Here is a 27,595-nt window from a genome sequence, read left to right as displayed (position 1 = left end):
TAAGATACTGCTGCATGCTCTAAACCAGTTTTCCCCTCCCACCTGAGCAGTGACTGTGCTGCTATGAAGCCTTTCTTGACCAGTTTTTTTCTTAGATCATGGATTGTTCAAAGACTATTAATGATTCCACTAAAGCTCTGGTCTCTGAGAGATTATCACCTTTTTATTAAATACTGAAAAGGGATTGATATTCAGTGGTAATGTGTTAAATGCAATTGTTAAGTAACTTTTTTTCCACACCAGCTCTGTTCAGTAACTTTTATTCATGGTCTGGAAGCATTAATTATATTCAGTTCAGTGATGTAGTTAAAATGGCTAACACAATAACTTTGCTTCAGTCTTCACCAACAGGTGCTACAGACACACCATCCAAATCAAGGAAGACAGAGGCAGGGACTGAGAGAATGCAGAACCACCTAACTGTAGGAGAAGATCAAGTTCAAGACCACCTGAGGAACATGAAGATGCACAAGTCCATGGTATCGGGTGAGATGCCTCCACAGATCCTGAGACAATTGCTGAATGAAGTGGCTAAGACTCTTTCCATCCTATTTGAGAAGTTGTAGCAGGCCAGTGAAGTTCCCACTGACTGGAAGAGGGGACACATAACCCCCATTTTTAAAAAGAGAAATAAGGAAGACACAGGGAATTACAGGCCAGTCAGTTGCATCTCTGTTCCCACCAAGATCATGGAGCAGATCCCCCTGGAAACTATGGAAAACAAGGAGGTGATTGCTGACAGCCCTTCACTAAGAGCAAATTTTGCCTGACAAATCTGTTTGCCTTCTATGACAGGGTTACAGTGTTGGTGGATAAGTGAAGAACAACTCATGCCATCTGCCTGGACTTGCACAAAGCATTTGGCACTGCCTCACATAACATCCTTCTTTCTAAAGTGGGGAGACATGGACTTGATAGATGGACCACTTGGTGGATAAGGAATCAGATGGATGGTCCCACTTCAAGAGTTGCAGTTAAGAGCTTGGTGATTTTTTTTCAAAGAAATTCCAAACAGAGTTAATTGGCCAAATACAGGAATAACTGGCTGCAAAACCTCTGGAACACCATCTTGAGGGACTCTAAAAGCCTCTAAAATAAATGCAGTATACACATTAGTCCCTGTACAATTTGCAGACCTGGTTCCCACTCACAGCAAAACCAAGGAAAGGTCCATAAATTCAGCAGAAGGTAGACAGGACCTAAAAGCTTTTACAAGGAACAAGATGCAGTGTAGGTATGTGTTCAAGAAATAAGTGTTCAAGAAAATTTTGCAAATAGTTGGAAAAATAAACATAACTGACATTTCTCTCAAATTGTCATGGAATGCACTCCAGCTGTATTTATTTTACACATTTTCCCCATGTGCCATGTGCTTGCATTCTTTTGTGATGAATGATGTTGCCGTGTGTTGGAGTCTTCGTGCTATCTCTCTCTGAATCAGGAATGTGGAGGAGGTTATTTGAGAACAAAATACTGTAGGACCTCCCTCATATTTTTGAATTTGTAGAATGGAGCTGAGCAGTGGCTGAATGGCTTGGTTTAGGAGAGTTCACTGGAAGCAGAACACAGCCTGCTAATGCTACCAGACGACTCACGCCTTGCTGCCCATTTTGCTATGTCTACAAGAAGTGAGGATCAGAACTCCATCTGTTGTTGTTTCACTTTTCATTGGAAGCCTTTGAACATAAATGTTACCTTTCTGATAAGGTAAACTGTGGGCCTGGGCCACAGCTAATACTCCTAGACACTACTGCAGCAGTAAATAATGCATTACCATGAATCACTTCAGCTTCATGGAAATTAATAAACTTGGCTGCCACCCAAACCTGGATAAGAATTTCACCCTAGGGAGGCCTCCAACTCCATCACGGAGCATACTAGAAAGCAAGTTGATCTTGTGGTATGCAGCAAATGTAAAGATCCAGTTTCAAAAAGGGAAAGAAATGATACAACATGTAATGCCATAAAAGCCATATGCCATTGCACAGGATATTACTCACATGGCACAGATCCCCACAGTGACATACACTTTGACTGCTATTTTACCCTTATGTTGTGACTGAATGCTAGAGTTAAAGGAAAAATGATAAAGGTAAACAGCATGTAGCTTAAGTTTAAAGAGAAAGTTTCCAAGAAACACAAGTTCATTTGTGGGAAAAGCTTTCTATTTCTGGTTTCTCCTGTGATTGCAGTTTTCTCATAAACATGTTGAATTTTGAAATTGGTTCTGCATTTCTTCTTCCAATGGAAACAATAAATGAACTGGCATCCCAAGTCTCCTCTTCCTAGATGATCTTCTCTCTTCTTTAGTGTGCTGTTACCACACCAGCATCGCTTTCTGATTTTCTCTCTGACCTGTTTCTCTTGCCTTCCTGGCAGCACAGTGGCTCACTTGGAGATTGTTTTCTTCTCTGACCATAGTGAAAAGCAGTTGTTAGAAAACTTTCCTAGGATGTGAATACAATGGCTTCAGCTCTTTGAGAAAGATCCAGGTCTCCCACTACTGGGCAAACGCTGTAATCACTCAGCTCTTAAGCAGAATCTGCACTTTTCCTGTTCTCTGTAGTGAAGTCAGTGCCAACGTTTCCTTCCCCCTTGATCTCAGTGCTAAGGGTAAATACTCTGAGATGATGTAGGGGACAAACCCCTTAGGGATTCATGTAGAATTTAAGGACCTAAATCCAGACTGCAACAGAGCAAAAGATGAGGTGCCCAGATCGCTCCCCAGACTGGAAGGACAAAGTGCTGTGCTCACAACAATACATGCCATCACTGCAGGCACTTGCAGGACGGTCATGACATGCTGACAGATGGAGATACCTGGGAGTTTAGGTGATTTGACTCTGGATCATTCTCAGCTACACAAGCAGAATTCCAGCACAAGAAAACTTATAAGCCAAGTCTGTAACATTGACTACAACATTCAGCCAAGTGTTTGTTGTAAAGAACCCAAATGCACTTCAGGAGAGTAGATTTGAGTGAAGAGGATATTGATGGGAAGTAGCCCTGGAAGGTGACTTTGCTGATGCAGTAGAAGAAACATTATCAGAGAAACTGTATGTTCAGTCTCTAATATGGTGTAGCGGGTTGTCCTTGGCTGGATCCCAGGCACCCACCAAAGCCTCTCTATCACTCCTCTCTGCAGCTGGACAGGGGAGAGAAAATAAGACAAAGGGTTCATGGGGTAGAGATAAGGACTGGGAGAGATCACTCACCAAATACTGCCATAGGCAAAAGAGACTGGAATAGGGGTTATTAAATGAATTTATTACTAACAAAATCAGAGCAGGATAATGAAAAGTTAAACAAGGTTTTAAAAACACGTTCCCTTCATCCCTCCCTCCTTCCCAACTCTATCTCCAGTGGCACAGGGAGATGGGGAAAGAGGGTTATGGTCATCATGTCTCTGCTCAAGGAGAGGAGTCCTTCCCCTGCTCCAGCATGGGGTCCCTCCCATGGCAGACAGTTCTCCATGAACTTCTCCAATGAGAAGCAACCATGCCATGAGCAGCAGTTCTCCACAAACTGCTCCATTGTGGGTCACTCTTTCATGTGGTGCACTGCTTCAAGGACAGGCTGCTCCAGTGTTGATCCCCCATGAGGTCACAAGTCCTACCAGGAAACCTGCTCCAGAATGGGCTCCTCTCTCCATGGGTATGCAGGTCCCTGCCAGGAGCCTGCTCCATCACAGGTCTTCCATGGGTTCATAGCCTCCTCTCAGGCATCCATCTGCTCCAGCATGGGTCTCCTCCATGGGCTGTAGGTGGATCTCTCCATCCCTTTGGATCTCCATGGGCTGCAGGGGCACAGCTGCCTCACCATGGTCTGCACCATAGCCTGCAGGGGAATCTCAGCTCCAGTGCCTGGAGCACCTCCTCCACTCCTTCAGCGCTGACCTTGGGGTCTGCAGGGCTGTTCCTCTCACATATTCTCACCCTGCTCTTCTCTGGCCCCAATTACATCTGCACAATAACTTTTTTCTTCTTCTTCTCCAATATGTTATCACAGAGTCGTTGCCTCCATTTCTGATTGGCCCAGCCTTGGCCAGTGGCACATCTGTCTTGTAGCCTCTTGGGACTGGCTCTGCTGGACATGAAGGAAGCTTCCAGTAGCTTCTTACAGAAAACAACCCTGTAGGCCCCCTCACTACCTACACCTGGCCACGCAAAAACAATACAGAGGGGCTGACTACCTTGGCACTGTTGGTAGGACAAAGCACAAAGACCATCATAATCAGAGGATGAATGCCCACAAAGCAGAGATGAGCTCAAAAGGTTTGAGAGTCATATTATAACTTTTCTAATTATTTGGATTATAACTAGCATCTATGGTCATTTCTGAGTGCTCTTAAGTTTAAAATACACACAAATATACATCTGGGATGGCTTAAAACTGAAAATGAACTCAGCCTTTTCTGTGGAGGAAGAATGTAGACATATTAGCGTGGCACTGGTCTTTGCCAGACTCTTTTTGGGCTAATGATTCAAAGCCCTTGGTTGTTTCCAGGGAGAAGGAAAATAGGGGTGTTTTCTCCAAAAACACATTCCTTGCTTTGTACCTAGATATGATGTAGGATCCAATGTGGACGAGCATGAGTCATGTGCTCCACATGCCTTATGGCACTTTGTAAGTAGGCAGTGAAGTGCTGGCTCATGAGTCATCAGCTTCAAGTGAGTGGGCAGTCAAATCCTTCATAAGCTGATTTTTCACAGCCATTTCTAATGTGCAAATATAGCATGGGCAAATTATTTTGGTTTTGTTTTTGTCTCCTCGGCTTCTGTTTCGGCCAAGGCCCCATGTTATCAGGCCTGACATATCCTTCAAGTTTTATTTTGTGCCATTCCATCTTTGACATGCTTGTCCAAAGATGATTCATCATCTGCTTCTCTGTAAGCAGTTTCCATTTTCCTTAGCATTACAACAGATGCAAGGAAGTGAATGGAAATAGCAAACAAGATAAATAAACTGTACTATTTCTTCTGCTGTTAGGGTTGCTTTGGCATCAAACTATGGTTCTTTTGAGTTTTAAATTCAAAATATATATTTTCCCTTTCATTAGTTCTCCTTTTAGTGTCATTGGATGATATAAAATGGATGTAACCCTGCTATTTCAGAACTTCACCTAAAACTTCATACAGCCACAGAAATTCTGCCACTTGTTGAGACAGAGCTCCTGCTGCAGAAAAATACCCTAAAGTGAGTTTCAAAGGTGCCATGCCCTACTTGTGCTCTTTATTTCCAGGACTACACATGGGTCAGACATTCCCTCCACCTTGATAAAAAGATGGCACTTTGCCCCCTTCCATTCCTCTCTGGACCCTTGGTGTGTGGCTCATAAAGAACTCAAAAAAATGGCAACTTTCCAGATAATAAGAGAAAGACAGCCAGCTCAAACTGGACTGGATAAGACTACTCAGCACCACTCCTTGGACTTGGCATCTCCCAGAAAACCAGCCTTGCTCTACTGCCAGCTGCCACCGCTGCTGCTATCTCAAGGAGCAACATGTGCACCACAATGCCTGGTGGAACTGTTCCACTGTCTCACAAGGCTGTCCTGTTTGAAAGCTGCTAGCAACAAGCATTTTTTTCAAAAGCTTTTTCTTAATATAAAAATTAGTATCCGGTGCAACTTTCCCTCAAACCCCACCCTCCCCAAACCCAAACTAAACACGAAGGCCACCAGTAAAAGCAGACTGCCGGCAAAGTGCAGCACCCCAGACTCTGGACACTGGAATTGCCCGTAGCCCCTTTTTCTTGGCTGCCGTTGGACTGCGCACCCGCTGTGCCGGCACACAGGAGGTGGCCTCTTCCAGTGTCCTCCAGGGACACCTGATGGAGCAGGATCAGACTTCAAATCAGTAACACAGCCTGTCCCTTTCCGGCTTTCGAGGGCCTCACGTGCTGCCCGAACAGTAGTTTCTTGGACAGCCTCTTTGTTTCACCCGAACTGCAGAGCAGTTGCATGCACGGCTGCTCCCCCGATCCCTCCTGCTTTCTGTATCACATTTCAGCCCGTGAGGGGATGGCGGGGGGTACGGGCAAGTGGGATCCCCACGGACGGGATTCTCTGCGGGGAAACGCTCTTCCCAAGGTGGGGGACGCGAGGAAGCGGCCGCACCGCAGCGCGGCGGAGCAGAGCAGGGCAGGGCAGCGCAGGGCAGGGCAGGGCATGCTGCCCTCCGGAGGGCTCCGCTCTGCCCCAGGCGGCGGCGCTGCGGGTCCCGGGGCGCTGGGCCGCGGACAAAGGGGCAGCGCCGGCGGGACGGAGCCGGGGGCTGGACGGCGACGCGGCGGGCCGGAGCGCTACGCCCCGGCGGCCGGAAGACAGGGCGGGGGTGAGGGGTGGGGAGAGGGGAGGGCGGCTCGGCCCGGCTGAAAAGGAGGGCTCGCCCGGCGCCCCCCCACCCTCGGTGCTGCCCCGCGGGCGTCCCGCACCATGGCGCTGTCCTGGAGGAGCTGGCTGGCCAACGAGGGGAGCAAGCACCTCTTCCTGGTAGGGGCGGCCCCGGGGGAATCCCCTCGGCGGGGCTGACCCGCGGAGGAGGCTCAGAAGGGGCCGCTGGGTGCTGGCAGGCGGCGGGGGCCGGCCCAGGGGCTGCCCCGCGGGTCGAAGAGCCGGGGCACCTCATCCCGGCGCGGGGCTGGGGTCCAGGAGTGGTGCAGGGGTCCCGGCGTGCGGGACAGGTCGCCGTGCCGGTGGCGCGGCTCGGACGGGTGGGCGCGATGTGCTCCGTGCGCGTCCCAGTGCGCGGCTGGCAGGGATGGATGCACCCGGGTGCCATGGCCCGGGACAGTGCCCGCCTCCGTGCCCTGACCGGCTCGCACACGCTGTGCGTGTGCTTGCTCTTTGTTAGGCTCTCTTTGGGAAAGTCTGGGGGAGAAGATGCAGCTTCTTGGAGGTCAAGTTCTTTACCTTCCTTTGTTTCTTTGTTGTTGTTTTTTATTCTCTGAGTCTCTAAAATGCAACATCCAGCTAAAGATTGGGCATAGTGTCTTGTATGGGAGTGCTTTACCAGCTTACGAGCTGGTTGTCGTAAAACGCAAAAAGTTCTGTGAAGTTCAATGAAAATGAAAATTTCCCACATAGGGCCACTTCCTTTTAATACTTTCAAGCATACTATGTGCATGAAGTTTGCTTTTCCATTCCATTTATGTAGTTTATGAAACTACAGACCTATGAGTTTTATGAATGAAATGAACACCAAAAAGTTTGCACATGTAACTTTCACTTACAATCTCTTGTTTCTGTTTCATTTCAGTTTTTCTGGCTCTCCCTCAATGTATGGCTCTTCGGGAAAACCTTCCTGCTTTATAATCAAGGGCTACAATATTATTATTTGCATCAGATGTTAGGGGTGAGTGACCTGGACATTACTTTTTGCCCTGGAATTTAGGATGCTTGAGGATGGGATAAGGGGCAGAATGTATTTGCTAATCAAAGATGACACAAACTGCCTGTTAACTTTACAAAGTGGGAAAGGATCTGGTAAGAAATTACTGGGATCTTCTGACAGTTGTTTAGGAGTTGAACGTGAACACTGTTGAGAAGAAAAAGAGCCAGTCAAGTGTGGGACAGCTATTCTTTCCCCTTCTTTCTCCCCTCCCAGTGTTCCCAGCACCAGCATACAAGGTTTACAGGAACACAGACATGCTCAACAAATGACTGGAACTCCACTTTTCGTCATCAGCACATTAGCAAGCTATGGACTCTTGTTGGCAAATTCTTTCCAATCCAGTTATTGTAATATACATGCTTGCTGAGGGACTTCTTTTAATAAGTCTCAGTTCTTTACAGTCTTTGTCATTCTCATGGATACTCTGCTCTGTGTAAATTCACTGTAATGCATATAACTTTAGTTTTGTTTTCTAATAGTAAGTTCTTTGATTCTGGGTGGTTTAATGAAGATTCAGATATTTTGGTTTAGCAAGGGCAACAGCCACCACCAACAGATGAATCCAAAAAGATACTTTGGAGACGTGAGATACCAGCCTGCCTTGGGAAATAACCATTGCAGTAATTTGAAAAAAACCTTCTGTTTAAAAAGGCATAAATTAAGGTTTAACATATTTCTGGAAAATGCCCACGGGTTGCTCAGAATTTGACAATCCAGTAAAAAGTGTCTGAATAACATGATGCTTTGTAACACTATGTCATGCTCAGGAATGGATTTCAGTGGAAAGTTGACATGGGATTAAACATAGATGATGCACATCCTAATCTGCTGTAGAGCTTCTGGGGTTTATTTTTGGTAAATCCAGGGTATATTGTTTCACGTGGCTGATATTGTCATAACTGCACCATAAAGTACCATAAAGTTTTGTGATCTTGCTTGGAAATAAGTTGAGTTGATACAATTTTCTTCTTTTTTTTTCCTTCTTATGGTTGTTTCAGATATGTTCAAGAATGAATCTTAGCGAAGATAGTGCAAAAAAGAAGGGAATGACAATAATTAAATCCTTCATGGTAGGAAGGATTTCTTGACAGAAAAAGCACGAAAACGTGTTTAATTTTACCTTGATTTCTAGTGGCTTTGCAGCCCAGTGTATCCATTTGAAAACTCTGTTTGTTCTTGGTGGAGCAAATGGGTTGGTTGTTTGTAAAGCAAATGTTCTAGGGTAATGTGTTGGACCAGATTTTCAGCTGGTATCAGTCAGCAAGTTTCTCTCAATTCAGATTGCTCATATGCCTCATACCAGCTCATCATCTGTTTGGGAGTTTTTTTTTTGGTTTTCTTATACTTCAAAATGCAAGACACTTGCAAAGTAACTTAGTGTGTGTTCAGAACCTGTGAGATGACTCAGGCAACAGATTCCTTGTCTTGGTCAGGAGGACCAGGAGGTCATGCTCTTAAGTTTGTATAATTGTGTCTGCCACTGTGGGAAAAAGCACCACAGAATTTATGGACTTCTAAAATAAGGTTAAAAATGAAGAGCTAAGTCTAAAGGTACTTTTGGTCAAAGTTATAAAACTAATTTTAATATTTTGAAAATACTAAATTCTAAAGTACTAATTGTACTTGCAATTCACTTTTTATAGCTCATCTAAATATCTTCAGTAGATCCCAAAGTTAGCTTTCTCCCTTCTCTTCATTATATCTGAGTACGTGTATTAATCATAGAGATTATTTTGCAAGGGATGGGAAAACTGAACCCAATTTGGTTTCTTCAGGAGATGGCATAAATAATACTACAGCTGCAGTTGCCTTCCACAGGGATTTTTGCCCTTCTTCTTTTTCTCTGTTGGTTTGTATAGCCACTGACCCATGGCCCATCTATTTAACTGGTCTCCTCTCTCTTCTATGCATGGGTGAGTGGTTTGCAGAGCCTCTGTGCCACTTCTTAGTGTTTGAAGATTTTGAGATTTAGATTAAATTCTTCATTTATAATTCAACAATTGATATTTTTTTGTGTGAAGAGATTGAACTTTTTAATGGATACTTCTGTGACAGCTGATTCCTTTTTGCAGAGAACTAACAAAGTTGCCAAAAAGGAGTGGCACTTTTTGAATTAAAAAAAGTTTGGTTTTGTCAGTGAGATCTCCTGAGGAGTTGGCTTTTTTTCTTTCATAATATGCTACAATAGGCTATAATCACCTTAGGAACTTCTGCACTTGGAGCACGGAGAGATTTACCATAGGTAATTTTGTTGTTTACCAATAGAATGGTAAACAAGCAATAGAATGGAGAACAAGAAGAGTTGCTGGAGGAAATCAGTGTGTGATACGGAATGAGATCTTGGACTGAATATTTTGAGTATATTCAACTATGCCATGTTTTTATGCCATCTCTTTCTGATGTGAAGAAAGAGAAAGAATGTGGTTGGTCTTTTGTTCTGTGGTCACTGAAGTAATTTACTTCCTTTCAGCTGTCTACAGAAGAATGAGGCTCAGATTTATTCTTTTCCAATTGCATTCTCTGTGATATTGAACAAGATACTTCAGGACAGGATTTAAAATTTGTTTAGGTACGTAATTCTCACTCAATCTTTCAATAACAATCTTCCTGATCCTTAATTCTGCACCTGTGAAAAGGCACTAAGAGCATGGTGGTGTCCTGGAAGTGCCAAGAGAACAGATAAGTAGAAGGCAGTAACGTGGTAGGAGGTTGATCAATCTTTTATGTACCAGGAAACTTAGTGTTATTTTGTGTCAAACATCTCTGCTTCGCTCAGTTTGACTTCTGTTGATGAGACTATGAACTCTTCACTGTGCAATCTCTATCCCTGGGAGTTTTCAAAACCTAATTGGGCAAAAAACCCTGAGCAAACTTTATCTGAGTTTGGTGTTGAACATGCTTAGAACAGGGGCTTTGAGCAGAGACATCCTGAGGTCCCTTCCAACCAGAATAAATCTGTGATTACATAATACTTGCAGTGAAAGTTCACCAGATAAAGAACCTAATTTTTTAATGATTTCATAGGTGTTAACTTGTGGTCTTACATTGCTTAAGGAAGTGAAGCCCATGAACAAATCCCCAACAGACATGAAGTTCTTACAAAAGAGTTTGTCAAAGAGGAAGGGAATATTGTCATCTTTGTGTTCATGATAGGTGCTCTAATGTGTAGTAAGCATGAGTTACAGAAAGGGAGAGTCTTAAATTACTTGACTCCAAAATCTTTGTTGTTGGAGATTTTGGTCCACTCAGTCAGTGAAATTGTCCAGACTGATTTCTTCACCGACTTCAGGATTTCTCTCTTCAGTCTAGCTTGGCTGTATTTTTGCCCAACAAGTTTGGTTGTGCCTGGTCAAAAAGAGTCAGCCACAAATTTGGTATTGGCCTTATAGAACTCAAGTCTTCCTTTAACAGCATTGAATGAAATGCTTTTTTCCTGTTGCTTGAGTTCCCTGTGAGCAGAAAGAACTTTGAGCTCATTTTGTCATGGCATGAAGGGTCTCTCCCCATTCCCTTTCTTTTTCCTGCTCAAATAGCTGTAATGTAGTCAAATGTTAATGCAAGAGATAAGCTTCTGGGTTTCAGACCAAAGTGAAGAAAATGCATTATCAGAAGGATCTCTTTGGGAGAAGACTGAATAACTGAAAATGGGGCTGAAAAGAAAAAGTGCTGCCTCACTTTTTTATCTGTACGGTTAATGTCTTTTTATTGTGTAGTATTGTGCATAGCATTTGTCACCTTTATTCACTGCTTGGAATATGTTCCAGTAACTTTTATGTTTCTCCTTGCAAGTTTATCATAACGACAGAGATTGCACTAATTGAGACCAAATTCCACTTTCATTGATCCTTATGCAACCACACTGGAACCTGCTTGCCCCCCACATCTTAGCTTTGGAGAGAGTTGTGTATCTTGATCCTTTGCTTGGAGATTATCAGAGAAGCTGGAAGCTATTACTGCGCTCAAGATTAACTTAGTTGTTTTCTTCAGTTTGAATGACTGATTTAAGCAGAAGGAGTACATCCTACACAAAGGAACTGTGTATAAAATGGGAACATGACCTAAACTTGTAGACAAGAAGAGATTGGAAAACCTTCAAAGAATGCTTGTGTGATGAGTTACAAGTGAACAGGGAGAATACTGATTCACAGCAGTGCAGGGAAGATACCCTATACAAATTAAAAAATATTGCACCACTTAAAATAATTTTTAAAGGGTTGCAGTACATGAGGTTGGGATTTGCTTTGAAACCTTCCTTCTTCAGGCGCAAAACCAAGTCAAACTTTCGTAGAAGTTTTTACTTCTCAGTGTTCTGGTAGGTTTCCCCTACCCTCACATTGTCATTCTTTTCAACTGCTTCATTTTTGTTGCTAGATCGCCAGCCAGATTTGACAGACCTAAGGGGGAAAATTCCTGTGCATACAGTTCAGTTCTATCCTTCATCTTAGGTTATCAGTGCTCTGTTACTCAAGAGAAGGAGTACTCTGTGAAGAAAAGGAAGCTGGGTCAAAAGGAGTCATGTTGTGTAGCACAGCTTGTTCCACCTAGGAAAATAACTAACTTTAGCTGCTCCAGTACTGATCTGGGGAGGTGGTCTGTGACCTGTGTCTACAGAGCAGCATGTGGCTTGTGAGTTTTTCCAGAACCTTTCAAGGTGCCTTGAACCAAAGATTGAAAAATTTTAAAGAAAGGCTCTAAGAGACAACATCAAGTGTGGTGTCTCTATTGCACCATGACCTGTTTAGGGTTGTTGCTTGTAGGTGGTGAAGTCTTGAGAAACAGAATCACATCACTCTCAAGTGTGGAAGGGTTTGCATTATTCTAACATTTTTTTGATATAAGATTGACTTAAAAGGTGAGATAGGACAGTATTTGTTGAAATCTTCATTTTGCAACAATGTATAAAATATCAGATCTCTGTGCACAGCAGTTGCAGGTAACATTCATATCTGTATTTATAAATGATGAACTCTGATGAATTCTGGGGTACACAGTAAGGTACTTCAGCCCTCAGTCTAATACTGAAATTGTTTGCCTAACAGAGAAAGCTCCTTTTCCTAACAGAGAAAGCTCATTTTCTCATTTTCAGTCTTGCTGGCAGCAAGATAAAATGAGAACTGACTCTTCACTTCTCTGTCCTACTTTGTATGTTGTATGAGCACAGCCAGGAGTTGATCTGGATTTCTGTGGACTGTACATCAGACAGGGATAACTGGAGAATTGACATTCTGGAGCTCTTTTATGCTGCTTTGGAGAAGGTGGCAATTCCTTTACACTTGTCTGGTGGAAAAATCTAACCTAGTTCTTAGGATCTGAGTTTGTGGATGGCCCAGTTCCCTACTATTTTTGCCACAGACTTAGTCTGTAAATTTGAGTATGTTTCTTTTCTGCTCCATGAAATCAGATACCAGTATATGTTGTACGAGATAGGCAGATTATGGAAGGAGGTGGTCAAATGCTTGGATTTAGTATAATCAAAGCTGGATAAAACAGTGTCCAACCGAGATTTTGTGTGCGTGTTTTTTTTTTGTTTTTTTTTTTTTTTTTAATTTTTGATCCTGTAGAAATTTCACATGATAGTAACATGCAATAACTTTTTGTTTTTAAGACAGTAAAAACTTCAGGAAGAAAATAGGATTATATTTTTCTCATTTCTTAACTACTTAATAAGGGTATATATTCCCTTCTAGACCCAGTGAGTTGCCTTGGAGCAAAAATCATCCTTTATTCTTCTATTGTTTAAAAATCCAACAATGTACTGTGTTAATTTGTTACTATGCCTCCCAGGCAATGCAAAGGAAGTTAAGAAAGAGATCTCTTGGAAACCATTTGGAAAAAATTAGTTTCATGGTAATATTTTTAGCTTTTGGCTATATATCAAGAGCAAACTTAAACTCTTTTTCTTCTTGCCTGAATTTTGATTCTAAGAATTTCTAAATGTATTTCCCATTGTTTGCAAATCAGTCATGGGCTTGTTGCAGGAAATATTGCTGAACTTTATTTCTTCAGAATAAAACCTTACATGAACCATTGGTAACAATATTTTAATATTTGAATCACACTTCCTTGAAAATGCAATAATAGTTGTTTGCTGGTCTCTCTTTTCTTTTCTTTTTTTCTTTTCTTTTTTTTTTTTCTTGTATATACAGGTGTTGATAGCATTGAATTATATTGAATGTAAGGACATCCTTCCATAGTAATTGCATTATGAATGAATATTTGCTCTTTATTAAATAGTGGAGAAAAACAAAGGAAGGTTAGTAGGATAGCCTTTTCTGAATATCATTTGTGATTCATACTTGTTAAATTGTTTGGCATTTTACATAGAATCACAGACTATGCGGAGCTGGAAGGGACCTGTCAGTCCAGCTCCTGGTCCTAAGCAAGACATCCCAAGAATGTGCCCCATCTCCATGTGCCTGAGAGTGTTGTCCAAGTGCTTCTTGAACTCCTACAGGAGTTATTTAATTTATTTAACACTATACAGTGTAGAACTGACTCTCTTCTAGACCAAACTATTGTTTTGTTGAAGCTTTGTAAGAAAAATTGTTGTGCTTGGTAAAGGAAGTATTGGATAACTGATGTAATGCCTAGTTTATGTTTAAAATCAAAGATAACATGAATTCTTGAGAAACTAGTGATGTATCATATAGGTCATATAACAGAAGTTATTAAAATTTTCAAACTGCTTATTAGTGGTATTGCAACTTTTTTAGATTTTGGGTATTAGTCAACAGCTACAAAAATGGTTCAGTTTCATTCTGGAGTTTGCATAACATTACTTCTACATAATTCTTGAGTTTTTCAAGTCATGCCAATTTAATCACTGCAATATTGTAGCACATCAGTAAGCCCCAATAAAAATTCTGATATGTTTCTGAAATTATTGCTTCAATGAGGTGTATAGCTCATTTTCAGCTTCTCTTTAGAGGATTTAATGAGAATAGAAACAGTGTAGTATATGCAAACAGTGCATTATAGAGACATTTTTCTTTTCATTAAGTCCAGTCTGTTCAAGGGTCATTTCCAGTTGGGAGAGTCCAGACTGGGGAGGAGAGGATGGCCTAAAGTCTGAAGAACATGGCTTATGAGGAAGGACTAGCAAGAAAAAAAAATTCTCATTGCACAAGTGATCAGAGAGTGAAGCAACAGATGAAATAGAAGCAAGAGAGGTTTTATGTAAGGAAAAAGGGGACTAACAGTACATTGGAAGAAATAGTGGAGGACATCTGGAGAGTGGGAAAGAACTAAGTGACATGGCTCATTTTAGTCTTATTTTCTATCATTCAGTAGGTTGGAGATGATCTGTTCCGGGGATTTTTTTACTGGAGATCCCACATTTACATAGTAGAGAACAAGGTAGAGCACATTTTGTGGGGTAATTGCTCCTACTTCTCATGGGCAGCTTTTGAGAGAGGGTGCCCTTGTGACTGTTCTGTTCTGTGGAAGCTGGTAGGGTCTGCTGAGGAGGTCCTTAGCACTCAGGTCTAACTAAATAATGTAAAGTAGCTGGAAGAGAAAAAGGATTTAGGTACAGAGCTTGGTTCTTCAGGTAGATTGATATGTTTGCCTCCTTGTGCTGTGCCCAGGTGTGCTGCAGAGCAGGTGAGGTACATGGATGTTGCTAACTGTGAGAGCAGGAAGTTGTAATGCTTTATGGTACTGGTATTTAGAAACTCTTTTGTGCTGTGGTGCATGAGATCTTGCAAGAGATTCTGAAGTGCAATTATTCTGTTTGTTTTTAATAGCTTATATATTCATCCATTTCTGAGACACAAACATAGGTCTGTATATTTTGTTTCTTCTTGATAACAAAGATAAGAACATAGTAGATGTTGCACAGATTATGTCTTTTGTCGGTGAAAGTAAAACATGCTCATTTTTTTACATAGAATTTAATTTTGAAAAGGTAATAAACCTTAAGTAATTATTACTAGATAATTTGTACCTGTTCAACTTATTCACATGGTCCTGCAGCACTTGAGTTTTCTTTAATATTATAATACTTTTTTACTAATTTATTCAGGAGTTGTAATACTTGGGGTTTTGAGAACAGTGTAAGAAATATTCTTCCAGAAATCTGTTGACAGTCAAAAAGCATCTTTTATATAAGCTAGTAAAATGTTAATTCAACCTAATAACTAGGAGAACAATGGCATTTTGCTAACTTTTTAAAATCATAAATGAATGAGATAATATAATAAGATTAAAAATACAGGTTTATGACATGAATGTGTGCTTTGTTCATTTATTTGACAAGTGTTTTTGTTCTAATTATGTAAGTTCCAAATATATCAGTGAAAGCATTAGTGAAATTAGATTTCATTACAGTTCCCAGCTATTGAGCAGTTAAACTGAAGAAAACCTACTTTCTTTATGTCCAAATATGGCATTGCATAATGTGAATGGATGAGGGGTTTTGTGGCAATTCTATAACAGTCCTTGAAACACTATGGCCATTTCAGTTTGACTGAATCAATATTTTTTCACATCTTTTTGTGGCTTAACAGAAAATCATCACACTCAAGTGGCTATCTAGTGTCATCATAGTATTTATCACTTTTTTGTTTAGTTATGTCTGTTGAAGCTTTCAGGTCATTTCTCAGTGGACGCTTACTCTTGTCTCAAATGTTTTGTTCCGTGTGACTTTGAGCACTGATGAGGATATTGGATCTTCCAGTAGAGAGTTGTCATTTATTGTTGACAAAATTAATTTTTAATAACTTCTTGATGCAAAGATGAGAGCTTTTTCCTTCCCTGTGAGGACAAGATAGCATGCTGTGTGTGCCATGGTTTCTGCAGCACATCATGAAACTCCACTATTCTGATGAGTCAGAGGGCATGGGAACCATTTGGTTTTGCAGCAGAGAAAAAGAGAGACAAGACTGACACACAAACCATTCCTTTCTCCCCATAATCTAACTCTTGCAATGTTTGTTCAGCTAGGATTGTGTGTTAGCAGAGCTTCGGCATCTGTCCTCAATCTCAACTGCTGCCTGGTCCTGCTCCCGATGTGCCGTGTTCTCTTGGCCTTCCTGCGGGGATCCCAGAAGGTGAGTGCTGTCCTCGGAATGCAGCGCTTGAGAAGAGGGCCCTGGTCTCTGTTTGGTATAAAAACAATAGAAAAAGAATCTCTTACATCCCTGTTTGTTCTACAGTATGTGCTTGCATGGTGCAAATATCAGACTTTTAGCCTAGATTCATGACTCATTTGAAGACAGGTTCTGTCTGGTTTGATTTGACCTGTTTAGAGGGTGGTTTCTTCAATGCATTTTTGAAGGATGAGGAGTTGCTGTGGAGCTGTAGTCAGACGAATTCTCCTCTGTCTTTCTAAACTCTTATATTAGAGATATATGTGTCCTCTCAAGTGCTTCCTGATAGAATTCAACAGAGTAAACCCAACTCTATCTCTGCATGACCACAAGTGTCCTACTGGAGGTGATAGAATGTTCTGTAAAAATACCCAACTTGATAAATTTGTTTTCATGGGAGAAACAATGTTTAGCTTCTTTGTGATTAGCCAGTTGCTTTTACAGAAATATAAATAATGCTTTTGAGGAACATTGTGTTTGCTAGATGGTTGCAAATTGAACCTGTGAGTTCTGTTAATCATGTAACAATACCTATAAGATTTGATACCTATAGATGCACATATGTATGCAAATACACCGTTCCTTTTGATCTTGCTTATAAAAGAGTCGGTGATGCTTTCACAAGTAATGTTGGGATTTCTAAATATTAGGGCCAGGAGGTACATTATGTACTCTTGAGATCTGTGTAATGTCTTCATTAAGTCCTCAAAATTGTCTCCTTGGCCTAATCCAGTAGTTTTTAAATTTAGATACTAAGATTGCAAAGATGTTAAGCCTAACTGAAGTTGCTATTATATCACCACAGTTGCTGTTAGTATTTTGTTCTTTGCTTTGTTTTGGAAGAGATTGCTTGAATTCTTCTCTTACTAGGTTGCCAGCAAGAAAACCAGAAGGCTGCTAGATAAAAGTAAAACTTTCCATGTGACATGTGGTGTTACAATATGCATCTTTTCAGGTGAGATCTTACTGTGGTGAGCAGCAGCATGTTTTGGAAGCAGTACTTTGTGGTTTTTCTGCTGCAGTACATTTGGGGGTAGTCTTGCTCTGTGCTTGCTCATCTTAAATTGTAAATGCTTTCTGGAATGTGTGTGGGTTTAGGTTCATTTTTTGCTTTAAACACATGGGCATACATTCTAATGTCAAGCCTTTCCTTAAAATGCCAGTTTCTTAGAAGACAGGTATGTGAGATCAGGTCAAAATCTGCCCTTACAAATGAACCCTCATTGTGCCTAAGGAATTTGAATGAAATAGCAGGGTACTACAAGCTTACCTGGAGAGGAGGGAGCAGTGGAGACAGCTGCCCAGTTTGGTGAAGAGGAAATATTCTTGGCTGGACACCTTTGAATGTTATGTCTCAGCTGAAGCATTGCAGTACAGAAATCATCGCTGTAGTCTTAAAAAAAAAATCCTAAAATACATACAGCCTTCTGTCATTAGTATTTATAAGCTGATTTACTCTTGAAGAATAATTAAGAATTCCTTAGTCCCTGGTATATTTCATGCAGATGATGTGATTATATCTCGGCATCTGGGTGGCTACAGGGAACATCCAGCACTTGTTTACAGATTTACTCAGTTTTTTGGTTTTTTTTTTTAAGTCTTACATGTTGCTGCTCATCTGGTGAATGCTCTTAACTTCTCTGAGAACTACAATGAAGAATTTGTGACCCTAAATGCAGCAAACTATCGTGGTGAGGTGAGCCAGTTTTCCTTTCATATTTTGGTTTTAAGCATATCATTTAACTATATGAATATTTGCATATTCAAGGCCATTGTGTGATACATATAGTGCAGTGGTCCTGTTTCGTGCACTGAAAACTCACCATTGTGTGGATTCCTGTGGATTTTATTTCTTGGTCTGGACAAAGAGTGTATTAAAGGTTCAGTCCTGTTTGATTATTAGATGGACAATGAAATCATCTAAACTTCTCACCTTGCACCTTATTCTCTTTCTTCTCTTCTACTTCTTTCTGTTCCTTGGGTGGGCCTGGTTAAGATATTTCTGCTGCTTTTTGGGCAAATTTGTTCTGCATTTCCACTCTTCAGAATACAGTGAGATTTGAAACTGATTTTGCATTTTTCAGCTGCAATGAATGCATGTATGAGTATATATGCTAAGCATGGAGTTAGTTATCTACATGAACTGATTTCTGCTTGCGAAATACTTGATTTGTGTGTCTTGTCTGACTGTGGTGCAGATGTCTTGCAGGAATATCAGATTCTTAGTCCCTTGGCCAGGTGCTTACTTGTGTATTGGCAATGGAGAGACATTTGCAGATTTTAGAAGCAAGACCAGAGTCCATCACCCTTTCTTCTTGGGCTGCAGTCAAATTCTCTCTTGTTTGTGTTCATTCTAGTCTCTGGTCTGCATTTCTTTTCTTCCAGTTTCATTAGGAAATACTTAGAATGACCCTATCCCAGCTGCATCATTTCCTGGAAAAAGAGCGCTTGACTCAGTCCAGGCTCCTAAGGACCAGCAACCAAGGTCTTCCACTCCCTGGGTGAATGATCTAATCACAGAGCTATTCAATGGCAGACAGACATGCCAACACCAACTATTGTGCTGAGCTTCTTGGTTGAACTGTGTGTCTGCTTAGGAGTGTTAGGAGTGGTCTGATAGACTTCCCTTCATCGGGAACATCAGCAGGAGCTTGCCTCAGGCAAGAACATGCCAGAGTTCTAAGCCTCTACTAAGCAGCAATAGAAAATGGAGACAATAGCAAGTTTTTTAAGAACTCTAGGATCAAAACTCCTGAATTTTAGGTACTTTAGTAGCTCTTGCACCTTTGTATTTGAATCCCACTTATATCCCTTTTTAAACTGTGGTGGAAAGTCTGGATGCTGCTCTCATCTTCTCTGCCTGGGTGCACACATCTGGATGCAGACAAGGTCAGAAAGAGGGTCACTTCATTTTTCCTGTCCTGTATAAAAACATCTCACCTCCCCTCACTACATTTTACTGCAAGTTTAAATAAAAAAGTTCTCCAAGCAGTGAAGACAAAACCTCTTAAAGTATAGGATCAGGGGAAGTGAGGTAGTTTCCCTGATGTTGAAATATCCCCTCTTCCTTTCACATGTGGTGAAGGGCACAGGAACATCTGTCAGATCCTTGGTGTTCACTAGGGTCCACTGCAAATGTCTTGGCGATGTAGCTGGCAGTAAAATGCTTGCCTTTTGTCTTACATTTAAATTCAAAACCTTTCCCTTTTCTGCTCCACTCTGTCCTCCCAAAGGGATGAGATAACTGAGTAAAACTACGCTTTCAAAAATCAATTATCTATAAAATTATCTGAATCCAGATTATAGATCAAAATTATCTTTGCTGGGGGAATGCAAAGGCTAAAGGTTTAGTTTTTGTTGAATTGCAGTTAATGTAAACTGTTACCAAATACCAAATTCATTTCCACTTCCAGATTTAGGGACTGCATATGTCTTAAAATGTGTGAGCTTCATGGGCTACTTATTATTGTAAAATTATTTGCATTATAGATATAAAATACCATATGTTGATTTTATTTGTTTTTTCTTGTCTCTTTTTCAGGACCCGAGGAAACTACTTTTCGCAACTGGTAAGTCCCACAAAACTGAATGAGAAAAGTTTGCTGTTTATCATCATCGCTCTGCAGACAAAACTTATTTTGGTCCTGTATTGGCATGCTCCATTGATTGTATCTCAGCTATCTGGAGTTGTGTTATTTGTGTTAATATAATCTGGATTTGGTTATCCAGTAGTCAGGAGATAGGGCAGGAATTACATAAACCCAGTAGTACGATGAGCAGCATTTTCAAATCTGTTGTTGTACAGATGAGTCAGCAGAAATCCATTCGTTTCAAACAGAGGTTCTCTCTAATATTAAAACCAAATTCCTAAATGATCCAATTTCTAGAAAAAGAGACAGAACAGAAAACCAGTCTTTTTGCTTCAGCTGGTTTATTTAAGGGCTGGTTGGGTTTCTGAGTAATCTAAACTGTTACATGGGAATCAGGCTTCAGCACTCATACAGAATAAATATATGAAGACATTTTTGATGCAGGAATTGAGAAGTGAGCAATGTTTGGGTATGTAGGGGCAGGCACCAGTCTGAGCTGTAGTGCTTCATAAGCAGATAAAGTTCCTTCCTGATGCCATCAGACTTTCTCCCTTATTTGGATCAAACATAAAAATCCTGACTTGGTAGGATTTAGGGCACAGTCAAATCAAATCTATGAACAGACAGCAATGGTTTTAGGTTTGTCAATCCCAATAGGTGTGCTGGATTTAGCAGCTGGTGCACCAGTGTTTCCCAAAAACCCTAGGAAAGGTTTAGATCAGTTGAGAGAAGAGGAAGGGAGAAAGTGAACTGACAGAAATTGAGGTCAGAGTTATCTTAAATTTAAAATTACTCTGTTCACTCCCTGTCCTAACGACTGGTAATTAACATGTACTATTTGTGCTGAAGGAGTGCTCAAGCAGGGATCGTGACTTTGCTGCAATGGGAGCTGTGCAAATAAGCAAAAACCCCCTGGTTTCTTCCCAGACAGTTCAGAACAGCAAACAGAAGGAATAAGGAATCGGAAGGATTTATAGAGTGATTATGGCTTTTCAGATTAGCCCAGGAGAGAACCTCCTTGTATGAGGGTGTGAGGCAGTCTGTGGGAGGAGCAAGTATTAAAGATTATACCTAGTAGAGGAAAGGAGAGTGAGAGACAGGGCAGAAAGGAAACACTAAAAATGAGCTGTTAAACTGGGGCAAGACTGTGAGTGATTTCAGTTTGATGGAGAAGGTAATTGAAAAACTGGACATGAAAGGTGACCTCTGGCTTGTGTGACAGTGTAGGAAGCTAAATCAGGTGCTGTACTGCAGTTGCATTGGAGGTATTGGTTCAGAATTGAGATTCATTGCACGCTACACATCAAATTGAGAAAAAAGAAATTAAGACGGAGGCAGTGGACAGAATGCATATTTTTTTACTGCAGCTGCTTTTAACTGCAGTCTTTCGATGATGGAGGGAAATTGAGTTTTTTTATACTGTCCATGACAAAGCCTCCATTGATTGTAGGTCTGTAAAAACTGAGGAGTGAGTTGTGGTGTGTCAGATTTTGGGTATCAGACTTTTCAAGGACAGGGTATTGAGAAGTTTATAAAAAGGTAAGATTTGAGATTATCTCTCCTTCAACTTAAAAAAGACCTGAGGATAAACTAATTCTGATACAAGTCTTCATTTGAGCAGATGAGTCAAATCGTTAATATTTTTAACCTTTCCTTCCCAAGTGGTGTCTGCAGATCACTCTCACAGACCTTGCTCTATGGGCAACAATTTCAAGCATGATACGATGCCATGGAGAGTAATTTCAGGCTCTTCCCCATTCCAGAATGAAATGGGCTGGCAAAAAATTGTAGTGACAGCTTGCACAGAAATTGATTTGCTTGAAATTCTGTCCCTGTACAGGTTTTTAATTGTCATGATCAACAGAGTGTAGTGTTTGGAATAAAAAAGAGACAGAAGCTTGTACAGTCAGTCTTGCACATAAACAGTGTTTGTTCTTAGTTACCTGCTTAGACACAGATGTCACAATCAAAAGATGACAGGAGCAAAGGCAAATAGAAAATTGTGATGCATGGTGAAATGCAAGGAAAAGGGTATTTTTTGGGAATAGGGAAAATGGGGAAGGAAGGGAAAAAGGAATTTTGGGAAAAGGGAAAAGGAAGGTGGGAAATTACATAAGAACTCTTCTTTCCTATCTGGTTTGATGCATGAGTTGTCCTCAAGAGATAAGTATATTCAAGAGTTTGATTGGATCATGATTTGTATGTCTAATTCCACTTTCTTAAAAGCTCATTGTAGACAAAGATACCTCTTCACAGTTCAAATGTAAGTTATGTCCTTTTTAGTTCCAGGTCTGACTGGAGTCATTATGGTGTTAGTATTATTCCTAATGTGTACAGCTTCCACATATGCCATCAGGTAAGATGTAATATGATTGTTATGCTAAAAAATGTCATTTCTGTAATCATATTCTCCTACTGACTAGAGTGTTAAAAATACCAGTTTTCTTGTCTGTTTTTTTTCCTAGTTTACAGTAAAATTTTGTATGAAAACAATTACAAGACCTGATTGAATTGCCTTCTGAAAAAGTACTGTTTAATAATTGTGCTGAGTTAAAAATGTGGACCTTTAAAAATTTAAATAGTTCTTATATTCCTGGTTGTAGGGGAGGCAGTAAGCTCAGCAAATGGGAAGTTCTGTGCAGTGCATAAATTAGGTCCAGTGGAAGAAAAATAAGATCTTATTGTAATCTTAATTATTTTCACCAATTATTTGTGACAATAAATTGTAACAAGAAAAGTAATAAAACCCAAACCAAAAAAAAAAAAACCAAAAAACAAAAAACCAACCCAAACCCCCAAACTATCAGCAATGAAACAAACCAACACAAAACTATGCTACTGAAGTAGAACATTGCTTTTAAGAGTTCTGCTTCTGGTTGTCAGATATATTCTTTTTAACGTGAATTATATCAAGCAGCAATGCAGTATTGGCTCAGAGCAGCTGCTGGGTTTTCTAGGGGCTTGGTCCTCTGGTGGATTGACATTCTATACCAATGTTAATGAGCACATATGATAGTACCTGTGAGTGACTGGTACCTGGGGGGGTCTAGCCCAGTGTTGTAGTCTTTTTAAGGCTTGAATTCTGCAACTGAACGTGTAAAAATAGCCCCTTCGTTTTTACAGAGGTTGAATTCACACTGTAAATGCATCACCTCAGTTCAGCAAACATGGAAGGATATATTAATTATGTATCTTCAAACATTAATGATGCTCCACTGATGTGAATTAGATATGTAGTTATGAACTTTGTTGAACTAATCTATCTTTCCTGAGTAGGTGCGTTACCTGGCAATGTTATCCCGTGATTTGAGAAAGTAGTTCAGCAAATACGTGTGCATTTTCAGTAGACAAGGCTTCTTCCAGGGCTGAGATGTTTGTGAGGCACTGCAGGCTACAGATGTGCAGGATTAGGCTGCTGCAGTGGATATAACATGGCTGCACATTACATGGTCCACACATGGCTCTGCTTGCAAAATAACAACAGTTTTGGGAAGATGGAAAAATAAAATTATTACTTTACTCTGCAATATGAAGCCAGAACAAAGTCCTGTCTTCTTCAAAGCCAAATTAAAGTAGAAAAACATCAGGTATTAGTGATTGGGAAACATAGAAAAATATATGTAGTTGTAAACATTCTTAGAAATACTTTTGGGGTTCATGCAACATCTTTTGAAGTTACATGTTTTTTAGTTCCTTCCACAGTTACTGTAAGTGCAAATATTTTCCCAGCTTTCTGCCATCTAGCCAGCAGAATCAAAGCCCCAGTAGAGATAATCTGCATCTCCTGTTACCCTAGCAATAATTCTTACTTGGAAATTTTATCCTGGCTTCTCCCTCAGGCTTAGAGCTCAAGCTTGTCTTTATTATAGTGTTTTCTCCTAAGGAAACAAGCTGCTGCATGCATTTCTATGTCCCTTTTCAATCTCTTTCCCTGTGGATTCTCACGTGCCATATGATGGCTGAGCATACAATACAGTTTTAGAAAAGCTAATGGTAAATGTTCACTGTCTATCAGAAACAGAGCTTTTTAAAAAGTATTTCAGAGGCTGTTATAGTCTTGGATTTCAGTCCTAATCTGCTCTTGCACACTGACCTGCTTGGTGATTTCTTCCTTTGTATGTTCTTCCTGAATTTGTTCTGTGCATGAGTATGCCTCTGTTTTCCTGACTTTTCAGTAAACTGTGAAGATAAGTATTAGAAGGACTGAATTAGCTGCTAATGTTTTAAAATGATAAAGTGATTATTAGTTGAAAAATTTTCAAAATGTTTGCCATGCTATACCTGAGAATTAGACCAACATTTTTTTGTTCAGTAGTTGTTTTCAGTAGGGTTATGAAGTTATCAGAAAACACAATAAATCCTGTCAATAAATGTTGACATTTCTGACAACTTTAAAATTAATGATATTTAAGATTTGGAAGTTATGTATTTAAAATAACATTAAGAAATAAGGTGTTGCAGTGCCACCTATTTTTGTAACCAAATATTCTAGTCTTCAATTTAATCTTCTAAACTGCAGCATATTTTTCAAAATTGTCTGTAACAGGATTAAAAATAATTTTCTAGAACTGTGCTGCTTAGTGTGTCCCTCTAAAGCATGATAAATTCCTCTTACATTTCTAAGTAAACTAACTCTTTCAGGTCTTCATCTGCAAAATTCTAAAGTAGGTTAACCAAAATTAAATATTCAACTTACCTCAAATTTTCAGGACTTTGCATTCCTAAGAAGTGCATCCATTCTGTGAATAATGTCTATTTTAAGCCCTAAGAAGGTAAAAAAAGTAAACGTTCTGAAGAGCTGTAAAAATTCATGTGTATCAATAGGAAGATTATTGACTATATTGGAATACTAATGTAGTTATCTGTAAGACACACAGTTTAAGGATACAAGTAAAAAATACATAATTATTACAGTGCTTCATGGTAAGAGGTTCAAGGATTTACATATCCGTATAATTTAAGGAGGTGAAGTTCAGAGGGCCTGCTCACATTTAGGGCAGCTTGATACATGTGAGGAACTAGAATTTTATAGTAGAGATATTTGTAGGAGTGCTGAAAGAAAAATAAAATGCTCAACGAGCTGGAAGCTGACATTTAGATGTATTCAGGAAAGAAGTGTACAGTAATTTTAATCAGTAGCAATAATTAGCTGTTGAAAGCAACATGTCAAAAGCAGTCCAGGGATTGACTTTTCATCACTGAAATTTTGAGAAATTGGTGCATTCTGAAAAAGATGCTTAAGAGCCAATAAAACATTTCAGTGTGCAGCTTTTAGTATTATAGCATGAAACCAAATTAAACCAGAACTCCAAGACCTGTCCTTGTCCCTTCTCATGGTATGGGGGTTTAGGCCATCTTTAAGGTCCCATTCTAGGATTCTATGATCTGTTTTGAGACAGAGGGTCTGTTTTACTCTTTTTGTGCCTTCCAATCGTGCTTCCACTCTGCACACCATTGTTCTTATTTTCTTCTTACTGATGATTACTCCCACAACTCCTCACAGATACTGATGAGTGACTGCATGAAAATGACTCCCAGGGTGTGGGGAGTTAGAAAAGGCTTGAGCAGCTTCAAGGAGGAAAAAGTGTTAACATAGTGCTGACTGAGTGCGGACTGGCAGGGTGGAGGGGGGATTTCAGAGTCCCTTGCTGTTGCTGTATTCCTTTGCTTCCTTTTTCCTCCTTTGCTTCCTTCCTTGTTATTTTGCTGGCTTGGATTTTATTTTGGTAGACCTTGGATTATCAAAGTTATTTTTCCTCTCTTGAGGAAGAAAACAAGTAAGTCATGTAATAACAGAAACAAATGCAGTATATATTTCAGTTGTATTGAAGGAAGAGCAGTTAGCTGGTTCTGTAGAAGACCATAGGAAGGAAAAAGCTCTGAAAAAAAAAAACCAGGTTAGCTGTGTCAGAGGAATAGCTTCTTAAACCATGTTCTCAGAGCTAAAGATATTTTTTATTTAATAATTGTTTTGGTTTATGAATGGGAGTAGGTTCTTTGGTTTTAGAAGGGACTCTCCTACCATTCTGTGTAGTGTGAGAGGTGTGTTTGCGTGCTGTGAAGTAATGTATTTTCTTAGCCATTTGGTTGTTTTTTTTGTTAGTAACTATTTTACTCAAAAAAAACCCAAACAAGCTTAACAGAAAACAGTTCCAGATGGGCATTTTCTTTGCTCTGGGTTCTTTTTATATTGCCTAACAAATTACTGATAAAAGGAAGTCACCTTCACCTCTCCTGATCTGACAATGATAATGTTCTTATTCCTCCCAAGACCATCAGTCCTGGAGCAGTAATGTATGTGGCTTCCTGCCCTGAAAATTCTCCTACCGTGCTCTTGTTGTCTCCTTGCTGTAGGCCCTATTCTTCCTGTATCTCCTTCCACTCCATACCCTCACAAGCTTTTTATCCTTTCTGCTGGCCCTTCTGCTGCTGTCCATGCTACCTGTTTGTGTGCTGCAGTCTTAGTGACACATTAAACTGTATTGGGGCAGGGAGAATGCAAGGTGACACTCACTGTAAAGAGGTTGAGTTTTGAGACTGGAGGTGGAAGAACTATTCCAGCTATAAGGATCTCGTGGAGACTAACTAGGACCTGTGAAAGCAGTCGAGTCTCCCAGTTTCAGAAGAGTTCTCCATCTGGCTCTGTACTTCTACACCCTTACCTCTCCTTCTCAGCTTGTTACTTCTGTGCCAGTCATTTGTTCTTCTCAACACTTAATTGTGTGCAAGTACAGTATGCCTGTGGGAAGAAAACATTCTGGGCTTTGACTATTTTGCATAACTGTGCAGTGTATAATGGTGTCCTGTGTGCACAGGTCTGCTTTTAATTAGCAGTGATTTCATCTGAGTTGAAACAGTGTTGAACCATGGTTTATTCTTTTCAGGGTTTCAAACTATGACATCTTCTGGTATACACACAACCTTTTCTTTGTCTTCTATATGCTGCTGATGCTGCATGTTTCTGGGTAAGTAAATGGAAAATACTCTTCCTTTTCCTGAAGCACAACCTGAAAGAGCAGTTTTCTTGATTGCTGCCTTTCCCGAGCTTGCTTGAGCACAGTGGGCCAACTTTGGGACAAGACGTTGTCCTCTGTTGTGTGATTAAATAAAGATCAGGCTGTAGCTTGAAGATTTGTGTGTGCTATAGCCACCTAGCACAAACTTCTTTACTTTCAAGATTATTCCTTTTCCATTTCCATTGCTTGATGTTTAGTGAGAAATCAAGAAAATATAGTTTCTTTTTCTGCCCTCTCTTACCTGTTAGCTGAGACAAGAATATGAAGCAAAATTGCTCCTCCCTTGCATTTTCCTTTCTGCCCTCCTTTTTGACTCCAAAGGAGAGGGAAGGAATGGCGTCTCCTTGATTACCTCTTTCTCTTTGATTACAAATTTTCCTAGTTTTTCTTCTTTTCACAAACATCAGACCAGTGTTTATGTGCCATGAAGCTGATGGTCAGATCTATATCAGGCACAAACAAACTGAGCTCTGTTGCAAGGTAAAGCATCTTCGAGAAGTTACAAC

The 27,595-nt window shown here is 40.3% G+C and overlaps 1 protein-coding gene across 2 annotated transcripts in view; it reads left to right on the top strand.

Annotated features, from left to right (window-relative positions):
* The first annotated feature begins 6,436 nt into the window (after positions 1–6,436).
* Positions 6,437–27,595, top strand: part of NOX4 (NADPH oxidase 4) — a 96,542-nt gene continuing 75,383 nt past the window's right edge. For both annotated transcript variants that reach the window (XM_053970806.1, XM_053970805.1), the window contains exons 1-8: positions 6,437–6,493; positions 7,260–7,355; positions 16,334–16,444; positions 17,354–17,438; positions 18,082–18,179; positions 20,025–20,052; positions 22,357–22,429; positions 26,958–27,038. In XM_053970806.1, the coding sequence (XP_053826781.1) occupies positions 6,437–6,493; positions 7,260–7,355; positions 16,334–16,444; positions 17,354–17,438; positions 18,082–18,179; positions 20,025–20,052; positions 22,357–22,429; positions 26,958–27,038 (629 nt within the window). The remainder of the gene's footprint in view (positions 6,494–7,259; positions 7,356–16,333; positions 16,445–17,353; positions 17,439–18,081; positions 18,180–20,024; positions 20,053–22,356; positions 22,430–26,957; positions 27,039–27,595) is intronic.

Source organism: Vidua macroura, chromosome 2, assembly GCF_024509145.1.
Source record: "Vidua macroura isolate BioBank_ID:100142 chromosome 2, ASM2450914v1, whole genome shotgun sequence".
In the NCBI taxonomy this organism is placed as follows: Eukaryota; Metazoa; Chordata; class Aves; order Passeriformes; family Viduidae; genus Vidua; species Vidua macroura.
The sequence above is the reverse complement of the archived record's forward strand: the minus strand, read 5'-3'. Positions and strand labels throughout refer to the sequence as shown.